At 46.4% G+C, this 13,325-nt stretch overlaps 1 protein-coding gene across 3 annotated transcripts in view; it reads right to left on the minus strand.

Annotated features, from left to right (window-relative positions):
• Window positions 1-512: 512 nt before the first annotated feature.
• LOC110497425 (probable cation-transporting ATPase 13A3) overlaps window positions 513-13,325 on the minus strand; it is a 48,099-nt gene continuing 35,286 nt past the window's right edge. Inside the window, exons 13-31 of one of the 3 annotated variants that reach the window (XM_036958845.1) lie at window positions 13,051-13,239; window positions 12,687-12,899; window positions 12,293-12,412; window positions 12,005-12,022; window positions 11,751-11,904; window positions 8,452-8,697; window positions 7,581-7,753; window positions 7,030-7,152; window positions 6,858-6,937; window positions 6,696-6,738; window positions 6,475-6,584; window positions 6,203-6,299; window positions 5,987-6,059; window positions 5,660-5,837; window positions 5,170-5,354; window positions 4,900-4,988; window positions 4,651-4,731; window positions 2,650-2,742; window positions 513-1,794 (exon numbers count right to left, since the gene is read on the minus strand). In XM_036958845.1, coding sequence (XP_036814740.1) covers window positions 1,582-1,794; window positions 2,650-2,742; window positions 4,651-4,731; window positions 4,900-4,988; window positions 5,170-5,354; window positions 5,660-5,837; window positions 5,987-6,059; window positions 6,203-6,299; window positions 6,475-6,584; window positions 6,696-6,738; window positions 6,858-6,937; window positions 7,030-7,152; window positions 7,581-7,753; window positions 8,452-8,697; window positions 11,751-11,904; window positions 12,005-12,022; window positions 12,293-12,412; window positions 12,687-12,899; window positions 13,051-13,239 — 2,478 coding nt within the window. In that variant the 3' untranslated portion in view covers window positions 513-1,581. The other 2 variants (XM_036958882.1, XM_036958927.1) reach the window with 2 other exon arrangements.

A 13,325-nucleotide genomic window follows, 5' to 3' on the forward strand; every position in this document is an offset into this window, starting at 1 on the left:
ATTTAAAGATTTGAACTTGCATTCTTAGCGATACCTCTCAGTATTGTGTTTCCGGCAATTCTGACACACATTTGGAATGTCATCAAATAAAATATTTACATCAGATGAACACAAACTAGGATCTCTGACGATATGTGACGACCTGCTACTATGAGGAGAAAGACTGGCTTATGACTGACTGGCAGAAAATATGACATGTACAACACATCATGAGGCTGGACAGCAATGCACAATGTACATTTTCTGTTATGAAATAAACGGTTGTGAAAATATATACAGTGACAGAGTGTGTATTGAATCTTTGAATATTTGGATAACAATGGTGGCTAGTGGGCGGAGATATAGGAGGACGGACTTGTAATGGTTGGAATGAAATTAATTCCTCCATTCCAGCCATTACAATGAGCACGTCATCCTATATCTCTACACAGCAGCCTCCTCTGATGGACAATGAGTTTTAAGCCCTTTGATTTCTCTTTTGACTGTGCAGTGAGCAATGCTAATACAATACATTCATGCTACCATGGCTTTAGTGGAGTATACATTGGTAGTACAGTATCTTGCCAGTTGCATGGTTGTATGGAGAGAGCGCACGCAAACGGCTAGGTAATGAATTTCACAATGCCTCGCCTTTCACCATTATCATATCATTTTTTTTCTTTTTTTAAAGACAGACCTTCTCCATGTGGAGCAACACTAGCCCATGTGAGGCCAGTTTGACATGATTTTGCAAGTCTATTTTGCCTTTGGATGGTTTCTACATGCAGGGGGGGTGGGTTGCTGCTACCTGTGATTCCAAGCCGTTTGCATACTGCCTCTTGTTATGCCTAGTTTCATAATACAAAAAGGTTCTGGTCCCTGTTCAGCAATATTAATACTACAGTACTGTTAGGTAAGCAGTAGTGTTCCAACCACCATATAACAATGGCTAAACGGAGCTGGGTTCATGCACATCCATGCTTCAAGTCCCCTGTATGATAACCATGTTAGTGGAGATGGCTGGTGGCTGCTTACAAACAAAAGCAAAAATGCGAGAAGGTCTGGAGCTCATGGAGGAATCACGGCAACACCAATTACAATTGTAAAAATCATTACCGTTTTAAGACTACGATTGGAGTTTCGTCAGTTCGCTGCATAGTTCTGCAAGGGTTAAAAAGCAGTGAGGCAATGATTAAACTCATAATAATGACACAGGGGTCTGACTCTGCCACAGGACCCAGCCTGTGGACAACGTGGACTCTTGGACTGCAGGTAGACCAGCTGAAGGCGGGGTGGATATAGAGTAGACCATACTGGGGGTGTATTTATGTAGTAGACAAACCATTGTATACCAGGGGGTGGTGGCAGGTTGAGGGGTTTGGTTGGTGAGGGTTATGTAGACCAGCCAGGGTCTGAACAGTGTGCTGGATCTGAGCAGCAAAGAGCATGGAGAGATCCACACTACCATTTCTTCACCCCAAAATCCTTTTCTACTATTTCGCCCCATCTTTCGCCTTGTTCTGTCCATAGACCACTGTTTCTTTTTGTCCTTTTGTCGGGAGTGTGTGTTTTTGCTTTAGCCAAGAGTGGGGCGGGGGGGTGCTAGGAGTCGGCCATTATCTGGTAGGAGGAGCCATTTTCAGTGGGGTTGCCGGGCAGTGGGTGCTTGGCCTCGGTGGTGGTGGTGGGTTTGGGGGGCCAGTCGGGGTCCACGCTAAGTTCCTGGGCCAGGTGCATGTAGCGCGCCTTGGGTACCTTCCTCCGGCGGCAGCACAGCCACGACAGACACTTGGCTCCCCAGAGGTCGATGCCCCCCTGGAAACAGCACGATAACAACAATGAGAAAAGGGCAAAGGAAACAGCAAAGAAAACAATGAATATTCCCCACTCATTCTCTTTCCAATTGATCCCTTTAAATTATAGATTTTTCTTTTCATGCCTTTAGACAGTAGAATGACATCACATGCACTATATAACCAAAAGAAGGTAGCGATGGGATTCAGATCGGTTCACTTTATTGCAGAATGCACATTGTTTTATAATGGTTAATAATTGAGACAATTAAATAATTTCCTGGGGAACTTTCCCCTCAACAGAAAATGTTCTTAGGTCATTCAAATGAACGTCCAGCTTTGCATTACGTTTTGGGGTTTGAAGTTTTTCTGCCAGAGAATTACCTCAAAACAAGCAGACAAGCTAAGATGCTGCGGTTCAGAAAAAAAGGTCATTGTGACTATTTGCAATTGGAAATGGGAGCCCATTTTACCTGCTACATATGAAGGAGGCTAAGAGTGACCATGTGTGGGACATACCAGCTAACCTGCAGTGTATACATACCTGATCTAGGCCATGCTATTTCCACTCTTATAGCGGCTTACAGGAAAGCTGTGAGGTACATGCAACAGGGGGAGCTTACTGGAGCAATATCTGTACTACTGCTGGAGCTTTAGATAGGAGGGAAGACTGGGGCAATCTTGTTCCCAGAGGAGAGTAATAACACAGGAGACCCACCAGGGGGCAGAAGAGGGGCCAGAGCACAATCAGGTCTGCACATGCAAGGTCTGGGGAGGGTATATAGAAAGAAGGAAAGAAAGAAAGAAGAGGGGGGGGGGGCACAGGGGGAGGTAAAAAGCGACGGTGGAAGAGAGGAGGAGCGTCAGATTTCCCAACCTGTGTTGTTGGAGCGGCATGGGTGGTGCCATAGCCGCCCTGCTTGTCTCGGCTGAAGACAAGCTTCCATAAGACGACGTCAAGGACGAGGGTCTATGGAATAATAGGTGCAGTGGGCAGGAAAGAATTACAAAGAGTAGAGTGGCTACTTGATCACACAGCGTCTCTCAAGAAGATTTTGTACGTTAGTTTTTTTTGAATAGTCAAACTATTGAAAGGACATTTAGGGTGATTTCAGGGCTGTGCCTTAGTCGTGATGATAGGCAAAAGGAGTTACTCTCAAAATAAATGAAAACAAATAAAGCGAGAGAGTGTTAACTTCATCTACAACAGAAGAACGGTGCTTTTTGGAATTTGTTGTGATGATTTTGTTTTGTGACAGATCCGTTGCTGGTGATTATCCATTGAGTGTCATTGGTTGGGGAGTGAGAGGTTGGACGCTTTGGGGAGAGCACCATCTTGTCACTGCTAAGCTGTTCTTGGGCTTGTGAGGCTCAAGAGGGGGGATAAGAGCAGCACAGTAATAGTGTCTTCTGAAAGTATTCATACCCCTGGACTTATTCCACATTTTTTTGCATTTTGTATTTTTACCCATCAACTATTAGGTGCCCTTCTTAGCGAGACATTGGAAAACTGTGGTTGAATCAGTGTTTGAAATTGACTGAGGGACCTTACAGATAAACTGTATGTGTGGGGTAGTCATTAACAAATCATATTAACACAAGTACTACACACAGTGAGTCCATGCACTTATTAAGCACATTTTTTATCCCTGAACTTATTTAGGCGTGCCATAACAAAGAGGTTGAATACTTATTGACTCAAGACATTTCAGCTTTTCATTTTGTATTAATTAGTCAAAATAAACATAATGCCACTTTGACGTTATGGGCTATTGTGTGTAGGCCAGTGAAATGTTTTCTTCTCCATTTTAAATTCAGACTGTAACAACGTGGAAAAGGTCAAGGGGCGTGAATACTTCCTGAAGGCACTGTAGTGCTCCTGCTCTACTGTGCAGGGTAAGCCAGGGACATTTTCTAATAGTAAATCACTGGTGAGCTATTATCATTGGGCCACAAATCTTTAGGTCATCATTTTCTGACACCTGGAGATTGAGAGAGAAAAGGAACTAGGTGTGTAACCAACCACCCATTAGGTTGAATGAGTGGACTACAGTATGGCAGTCACTGTGGTGATTGCAGGTTGTATTTACAGGTAGGAATTATGCGATGAAGGCGATTAAGCCAAAACGTTACGCCTGTTTTTGTATATCCCGTCAATGAATGTCAAATCTAGGCAGAAATGGAGTGTTCCTTATGTTCCTGGATAGTCACCCGTTGAAGTCCTGGGGTAAGGAATGTTTTTTGGGAGGAATTGTGTGTATGTGTCCGCTAAAAGGTTCATTGGGTTACATCAATGAAAGACAATGAAGAATGTCTGGCTTTTTCATAATGAAAAGGTAGTCAAATGGTATGTCAGACAGACATTGGCTCAGCCCTCAGCTTCATCTGTTAATATTCTGCCACAGTCACTCTCCAGTCAGTCAGTAGGCCACAGTCACTCTCCAGTCAGTCAGTAGGCCACAGTCACTCTCCAGTCAGTCAGTAGGCCACAGTCACTCTCCAGTCAGTCAGTAGGCCACAGTCACTCTCCAGTCAGTCAGTAGGCCACAGTCACTCTCCAGTCGGTCAGTAGGCCACAGTCACTCTCCAGTCGGTCAGTAGGCCACAGTCACTCTCCAGTCGGTCAGTAGGCCACAGTCACTCTCCAGTCAGTCAGTAGGCCACAGTCACTCTCCAGTCAGTCAGTAGGCCACAGTCAACACACAATCCAGCACCACCTGACTGAACCTAAGTGCCACTAATGAAAACATTGCATGACAAAACAAAAATTGTACATGAGAAAATTACCTATGTAACATGGTGTAAAGAGAGCTCAGAATAATGCAAAATGGACAGCACACATCTCACTTTGATGTTCATGCGTTAGTGTGTGTCTTACCTCCACCAATACAGACACGGCTGCATTGACTATGATGATGAAGAACAGAGTGATTCTCCATTCAAACGGAACACACACAATCTATATAAAAAATATAAAAAAGAGAAACAGATTCACAAGAGAACATTTAACAGACAGTGGAGCAGTGCCATGTTAATTCACAATGTCACTATTGTAGGACTCAATTCAACCAAAGCTTGAGGCTAATATCTGTATAAAGCTTGTCTCTCATGGTTGACGTCCACTCACCTCTAGGAATTCATCGATAGCAGACACAGGGTAAAACATGATGAAGAACATAAATATGTACAGGCCAATACATGACACCACAAAAGGCCCTGCAGAGACGGAAGAGAGACGATAAAACCAACATGTCAGTCACACAGCAAAAGACACTCCCCCCAATGTTGCACTTTCAACAAATCTCAAACCGTCAACTGATTTTAGAACCAAAACTTAAACCTTTATCTGATTTTCAGGTAGGTATGTGGGAACATTGGTGTAAGTAGTGATCCTCACAGTTTTTGTAGCTGGGCTGTCTGAAGGGCTTCCCCTTGGAGAAGACGATGGCCACGATGAGGTACTGGAAGGAGGAGACGTAGAACAGGGAGGTGTTCTCGTAGTTCTTGATGTTGTGGTCGTCCCTCTCCTCTGAGGAGTTGTGTTCTGGCCCCAAGTTGGCACGGAGGGACGAGTTGCAGGCACTGGGAGAGGAGACACACAGGGCACACACACAGATGTTTAGCAGGAAGCAGCTTTACAAGTCAAAAGCTTACTGGCGACGTCCCTACTCTTTGAGGTAATGACACACAGGAAGACAATCACGGCTAATGTTACTGTGTTTACAGTTGGTTATTGGTTTGTTTTGGGTCTGGTACAGTTGTCTCATTGGTCCATTGGTGTTTTGTTACAGGTGTCTTATTGGTGATTTTAGACTGATACAGCTATCCTCCAAATAGTGTGTTTTGATAGGTCCAGTAGTTATTGTGGGGGTTGAACTTGGACTCACTCGGACTGTGGCGTCCAGATGTGGTACCAGGCCTGGTGTCGGACCCAGAGGAAGGCAATGGTCTGGAAGCCCAGACAGATGAGGATCTGAGTCAGCACGGAAAACAGCAGAGGGCCTGAGATCAGACCTGAGGGGGGACGCCTCGACACCAGCTCCTTCCACGCTGGGTTCAGAGACACTGGACAGAGAAGGTGGGAGAGAAAAAGAGAAGTAAGGAACCAGAAGATAGAAAGTTGGTACTAGATCAAACAAGTAATGGTCTGCAGCATCAAAAAAGGGAATTTTGCAATAACATAACGCTCCATCTAACTGGTGTTGTTTACTTACTGGTGAAGACTACGAGGAGGATGATTGCGATGTCGATGAAGAGGAACTGGAAGTCTCCCAGGTTACTGAGGATCTGACAGGGTTAGAGAGAGAAGGTCAGAGGTCAGCTACTGTATACACCAGAGAGTAATATCCATAGAATGACATATTTAATAGGATCTCTGAGGTATTCTCCTGATAGGAGTGCAGAGACTAAAGGAGGGGTACTGTACTCACAGAGTAGAGCAGGGTGACACTGATGTACTGGATGATGCTGTAGAGGGCCATGAACTTGAACACACAGAAGGAGGTGATGAGAGCCGCTCGCCCTTCTCTGTGGAGAAAGAGTCGTTTTTTATTGCGGCGCAAACGAGTGAGTCAGCATGCAAGTTCATAAGGCTGACTGATTAGCCTGGAAGCTTGGTAGTAGGATGGTGTTAGTTTGTTAGCCATGTTCAGCTGATGGTGTAGGGTAGTATTGTGGAGCTCGAGGCCCAGGGCAGGCCTACCTGATGAGGCTAGGCACACAGGAGATGTTGGGTGTCCTGGAAGTGAAGGGAGAGGCTACAGAGGCCTCCAGCTCAGAGAGAGAGATCCCACCGTGAGCCCTCTTCAAAGCCTGGAGAGCGAGGGTGGAGGAGACGGTAGAACGTTGTCAGAAACAAGAACATTTAAAGGAATGACAGTGTCTTTACTTCTATTTGCATGCTTTCAAAGAGTCTGTACTTACACCACAATCGTTTGCGCCGTCTCCACACATGCCCACAAAATAACTGCAGATGGGGAAGGAGAAGATCATTTGACTGTTGTAAATGTAATTAATGAAATGTTTTTTAAATATTTGAAAAGATCTATGAAGAGGGTGAACTGAGTCAACAGGGTTTCTACTCACTCCACACTCTGCAGTGCCTCAATGAGCTCGGTCTTCTGGTCGGGGGCCATTCTGGCAAACACGGTGCCATGCAGCACCAACTACACCAGATAGGTCAACAACAATGCATTAGACACAACCAAATCCCACAGCAGTAGCTATGCGTTTATAGGGGAATGGAGGGGTGGTGTACCTTTTGCAGCAGGTCCTGAAAGTGCTCGGTGATGACAGCAAAGGACTTGCCACTCATAGCAAAGTGGTACTGCTCCTGAGGCTTGTGAGTGTGATGCACATCCTCTAGATTGATCTGTACATCCTGTTGGGACAGGAAGGGGCAGGGAAAAGCAGGTGCAGGTGAGCAAGGGAAGAATGACATCTTGTAAATGATTGAATGGTACAACATGGCCTTTGTAGATTATCAATCGTTCTAGAGACAAACAACTTCAGTTTCCATATAAACTGACGTGGAGACCTCGAGGTATGCCACTAAATATACATATCCCTGATAGCATCTAGACACAATCTGACTGGCTGGCGGTGTGACCTCTGTGTGTGCCAGTGTCTGGAACACAGAACACACACATTCTTTCATCCATTCTTGCTGCGTGTGCTCACTGGGTAATTTCTGAGTTCTGATGTTTTCCTGCATGGATCTAAGGGGGATCAGTGTGTGTGTACATTTGTGTGTGTGTGTGTGTCTGTCTGAGCTGTAATGAGCCACACCCACCACCAGGGGTCCCTCACCTCCAGGCGTGGTGCTTTGCCCACATGTTTGCTGGGGTTGTCTGCATAGCGCCAAGTGATCTTGGCCGCCTGGCCATCTTTAGGGGGCAGCGCGTCGGCGATGATGACCTGGTCCTGAGGGGGAATCATGCCACAGTCCCTAGCCACCGAGATGGCCGTTAACATGTTGTCACCTGGAGGAGAGATGTTTTACACTGAGTATACAAAACATTAAAACACACTTTCCATGACAGACTGACCAGATTAATTCAGGTGAAAACTATGATCCCTTATTGATGTCATTGGGAATGGGTGCAACTCAATATTATGAAGGTGTTCCTAATGTTGGGTATACTCTGTGTATGTTGCCCTTAAGCACAAACCTATTCAAAACCATGAGGGGGAACTCCAAACAAATAACTTCCTAAGAGGGGACTTCATTCTATTCTCGAGTGTGAGACGGGGGTATTGTCCTGGCGCTCTCCCCATTGTGACACTCCAAACCTGGGTAGGGGTTGTGAGTGGGATCGGGTGGCCTGCGGGTACTGGCTCTGGACCAGCAACCTGCATGAAAGGACTTTGCGGGCGCTGAAATTCTACCTGATAGTTTGATTACATTTACACTGCTGAAAGCGACAGAGAGAGAGCGCGAGCGAGCGAGAGAAAGAGAGAGAGAAAAAAAAAAGAAAGAGGGACAGGCTGGACTTTGGAGCTTTCTGCCCGTTAAGCTGCAAGACCCAGAACTATATTCGTTAGGATTCCAGGAATACCTCCATCAAACTTTGAAAACGACAACAAAAAGTAAAGTCTACTGCAGGGAGGAAGGATAGATTTAGTGTGTTACTGAATGTCTGTTTATATGTTAAACATGTTGGTGTGCCAGCTTTCTCACCAGTGACCATGACGGTGCGGATGTGTGCCCTGCGGAGGTCCTGCAGTACCCCGGAGGTCTCAGCCTTTAGCTTGTTCTGCATGATGATCAGCCCCAGGAACTCCATGTTGGCCTCCATCTGATCCCTGTTGACGTTCTGTACTTTGTGCCAGGTGAGTTTGGACTCGAGGCGGCGATGGGCCAGGGCGATGACCCGGAAGCCCTGCTTGGTGTAGTCCTCCAGAACCTCTGCAAAGTCTTCTGGAACTACACACACACACACACAGAGAGACAAAGAGAGCGACAGAGAGACACACAGACAAAGAGAGAGACACACACAGACAAAGAGAGAGACACACAGACAAAGAGAGAGACACACACAGACGGAGAGAGAGACACACACAGACGGAGAGAGAGACACACACAGACGGAGAGAGAGACACACACAGACGGAGAGAGAGACACACACAGACGGAGAGAGAGACACACAGACGGAGAGAGAGACACACAGACGGAGAGAGAGACACACAGACGGAGAGAGAGACACACACAGACGGAGAGAGAGACACACACAGACGGAGAGAGAGACACACAGACGGAGAGAGAGACACACACAGACGGAGAGAGAGACACACACAGACGGAGAGAGAGACACACACAGACGGAGAGAGAGACACACACAGACGGAGAGAGAGACACACAGACGGAGAGAGAGAGACACACACAGACGGGGAGAGAGAGACACACAGACGGAGAGAGACACACACAGACGGAGAGAGACACACAGACGGAGAGAGACACACACAGACGGAGAGACACACACAGACGGAGAGACACACACAGACGGAGAGACACACACAGACGGAGAGACACACACAGACGGACACAGACGGACACAGACAGGAGAATTAGACCCAACCAAATCATGAGAAAACAAAAAGATAATTACTTGACACATTGGAAAAACAGAGCAAACTAGAATGCTATTTGGCCCTAAACAGAGAGTACACAGCGGCAGAATACCTGACCACTGTGACTGACCCAAAGTTAAGGAAAGCTTTGACTATGTACAGAGTCAGTGAGCATAGCCTTGCTATTGAGAAAGGCCGCCGAAGGCAGACTGTCTTCTCTTGAAAGCCCGGTCTATGTGCACACTGCCCACAAAATGAGGTGGAAACTGAGCTACACTTCCTAACCTCCTGCCAATGTATGACAATATTAGAGACACATATTTCCCTCAGATTACACAGACCCACAAAGAATTAAAGAACAAATCCAATTTTGATAAACTCCCATATCTATTGGGTGAAATACCAGTGTGCCATCACAGCAGATTTGTGACCTGCTGCCACAAGAAAAAGGGCAACCAGTGAAGAACAAAAACCATTGTAGACACAACCTATTTTTATGTTTATTCATGTTATGTATTTGCACATCATTACAACACTGTATAAACTCAGCAAAAAAAAAAGAAATGTCCCTTTTTCAGGACCCTGTCTTTCAAAGATAATTAGTAAAAATCCAGATCTTCATTGTAAAGGGTTTAAACACTGTTTCCCATGCTTGTTCAGAGAACCATAAACAATTATGAACATGCACCTGTGGACCCCTCGTTAAGACACTAACAGCTTACAGACAGTAGGCATTCAAGGTCACATTTATGAAAACTTAGGACACGAAAGAGGCCTTTCTACGGAGGAAAACACCAAAAGAAAGATGCCCAGGGTCCCTGCTCATCTGCGAGAACGTGCCTTAGGCATGCTGCTAGGAGGCATGAGCACTGCAGATGTGGCCAGGGCAATAAATTGCAATGTTCGTACTGTGAGATGCCTAAGAGAGACAATACGGACAGCTGATCGTCCTCGCAGTGGCAGACCACATGTAACACCAGCACAGGATCAGTACATCCGAACATCACACCTGCGGAAAGGTACAGGATGGCAACAACTGCCCGAGTTATACCAGGAACGCACAATCCCTCAATCAGTGCTCAGACTGTCCGCAATAGGCTGAGAGGCTGGACTGAGGGCTTGTAGGCCTGTTGTAAGGCAAGTCCTCACCAGACATCACCTGCAACAACGTTGCCTATGGGCACAAACCCACCGTTGCTGGACCAGACAAGGCTGGCAAAAAGTGCTCTTCACTGACGAGTTGCGGTTTTGTCTCACCTAAGGTAATGGTCGGATTCGCGTTTATCGTTGAAGGAATGAGCGTAACACTGAGGCCTGTACTCTGGAGCGGGATCGATTTGGAGGTGGAGGGTCCGTCATGGTCTGGAGCGGTGTGTCACAGCATCATCGGACTGAGCTTGTTGTCATTGCAGGCAATCTCAACACTGTGCGTTACAGGGAAGACGTCCTTCTCCCTCATGTGGTACCCTTCCTGCAGGCTCATCCTGACATGACCCTCCAGCATGACAATGCCACCAGTCATACTGCTCGTTCTGTGCGTGATTTCCTGCAAGAGAGGAATGTTTGTGTTCTGCCATGGCCAGTGAAGAGCCCGGATCTCTTTGAGCACGTCTGGGACCTGTTGGATCGGAGGGTGAGGGCTAGGGCCATTCCCCCCAGCAATGTCTGGGAACTTGCAGGTGCCTTGGTGGAAGAGTGGGGTAACATCTCACAGCAAGAACTGGCAAATCTGGTACAGTCCATGAGGAGGAGCTGCACTGCAGTACTTAATGCAGCTGGTGGCCACACCAGATACTGACTGTTACTATTGATTTTGACCCCCCCTTTGTTCAGGGACACATTATTACATTTCTGTTAGTCACATGTCTGTGGAACTTGTTCAGTTTGTATCAGTTGTTGAATCTTGTTATGTTCAAACAAATATTTACACATGTTAAGTTTGCTGAAAATAAACGCAGTTGACAGGGGACATTTCTTTTTTTGCTGAGTTTAGACATATGACATTGAAATTACTATTCTTTTGGAACTTGTGTAATGTTCCCAGTAAATGTTTTATAGTTTATTATCCATTTCACTTGCTTTGGCAAAGTAAACATTGGTTTGCCAATATAGCCCTTAAATAGACATTGTTTGTGTGTGTGAGAGAGAGTGAGAGATGGGTTTAGAAACTTCTTGGAAATGAAGGAAAAGACAAGATTCCAGGCAGTAAACTTTTGAAACTGCTGGTCTTTGATCATGCCACTACACTGTTGACATCAAAGCAGTCAATTATCTCACTTGGTTAGACCAAGGGACTAACAATTCAGTAGCAGAGCATGCGTTCATTACTATACTGACCGTAACTTCTTCTCAATAGGAGCGTCTGCAAAGTGTATAGGCAAATTCAGAGTAAACAGTTAAGAGACCAACCAGTGTCTTTCTTGCAGAGGCTGGCCACCACCTCTGGCGCCCCCTTGAGGTAGGCATCCATGCGCTTCTCCCCCAGCAGACGGGCCACCACACACATCCTCTGCAGCGCCGAGGAGAAGGGGAACTGACGCACGATACCAATCTCATAGGCCGACTGCATGAGGACACAACAGAGAATGACCTTTAACCTCCAGATCTTTCACCTCTTCGTAAAGGTACAATAAATATTCAAAACTTGAGATTGCACTACTTACCGACAAGTCATACAGCTCCTACAATGTGAAAGACAAGAACATAGAGTGAACGTACAGTCAAACAGTGCATTTCAAAGAATGCGAGAGGAACATAGAATGTGAACATAGAAAACCCAGATACCATTCAGAACTATGATTAACATGAACTTGAACGTTTACACATGACCAAGAGCTAACAGCAACAGACCAAATCAACATGTGATGAGGGAGACATGATCAATGCTGAAGGTGTGTGTACATTGGGGGCAGCACTGAGCCTTGCTCTCAGGAAGGGTAACCTGTTCGCACCATGTCCTGTTCAGGTGACATGACGGGCTCGGGGGGCATCAGTTGCTTGGGGGGCCGCACCACGGTGGGCATGATACGGTTGTGGAGGGATGTCTCCTCCTCAGTGGCCTCCTCCAGGATCTGACACGGAGAGGAGTCAACATTAGAAAATCTAAGCAGCATCGAAAGTCAAGATTTCAGCTGACCAGCATCTCAAAATGGATACCATAAGTGTGATCGGAACAACATTGAAAGTCAGGGAGAAGCAAATATCTGTCTGAAAATAGAAGCCGGAAAATCTCTCAAAGCAACATATTTTGAGTCAACATTTCTGAGCATGAAACACATTGTTTGGGTAAAGAAAGAGTGAAGGACACACAGGTTAGAGATTAAGGGTAAAGTTTCAGTCACTCACCCAGCCTGTGGCCTCGAACATCTTCAGATCCAGAGGGTCTCCGGACAGCTTGCCATCGATATTGGTAAGAGAGTGGCAGGTGGCCATGCAGGCTACAAACTGGGACTTAACCAGAGTGTCCTTGTAGGCATTCTCCTCTGACATGTGGAAAGTCCCCTTCTCCACTCTCTGGACTCCCCACAGGTCTAATCCATCCTCTGTGAGTGTACCTGTCTGAAGACAGAGGCACAAAGTGAATAGGGGAGATATATAGCACTAACTGTTGAGGAGGGCGATTACCATACCGGATCACCACACCACAACTAGTTTCCCCAGCACAGCCTCTCCTCTACCAATGTGTGTGTGTGTGTGTGTGTGTGTCCACCTTGTCGAAGCAGACCAGGTTGAGCTGGCCACAGATGTTGATCCTCTGGGGGCTGATGCAGAAGATGCCGATGCGTTTGAGGCGGCGCTGGGCGTACACAATGCCCGCCGTCATGGCAGCGGGCAGCGCGGGGGGCACAGTGATGGTGATGATGTCCAGGGACTCAATGATGATGGTCTTGGCTGGCACCTGGGGTACAGTAGACAAGGGAAAAAATGACAATACAGCAGGGGTTACTGTAGGGATCGAATTGGTCGTGAAGCTAACTAGCCATA

Source organism: Oncorhynchus mykiss, chromosome 1 (assembly GCF_013265735.2).
Source record: "Oncorhynchus mykiss isolate Arlee chromosome 1, USDA_OmykA_1.1, whole genome shotgun sequence".
Lineage (NCBI taxonomy): Eukaryota > Metazoa > Chordata > Actinopteri > Salmoniformes > Salmonidae > Oncorhynchus > Oncorhynchus mykiss.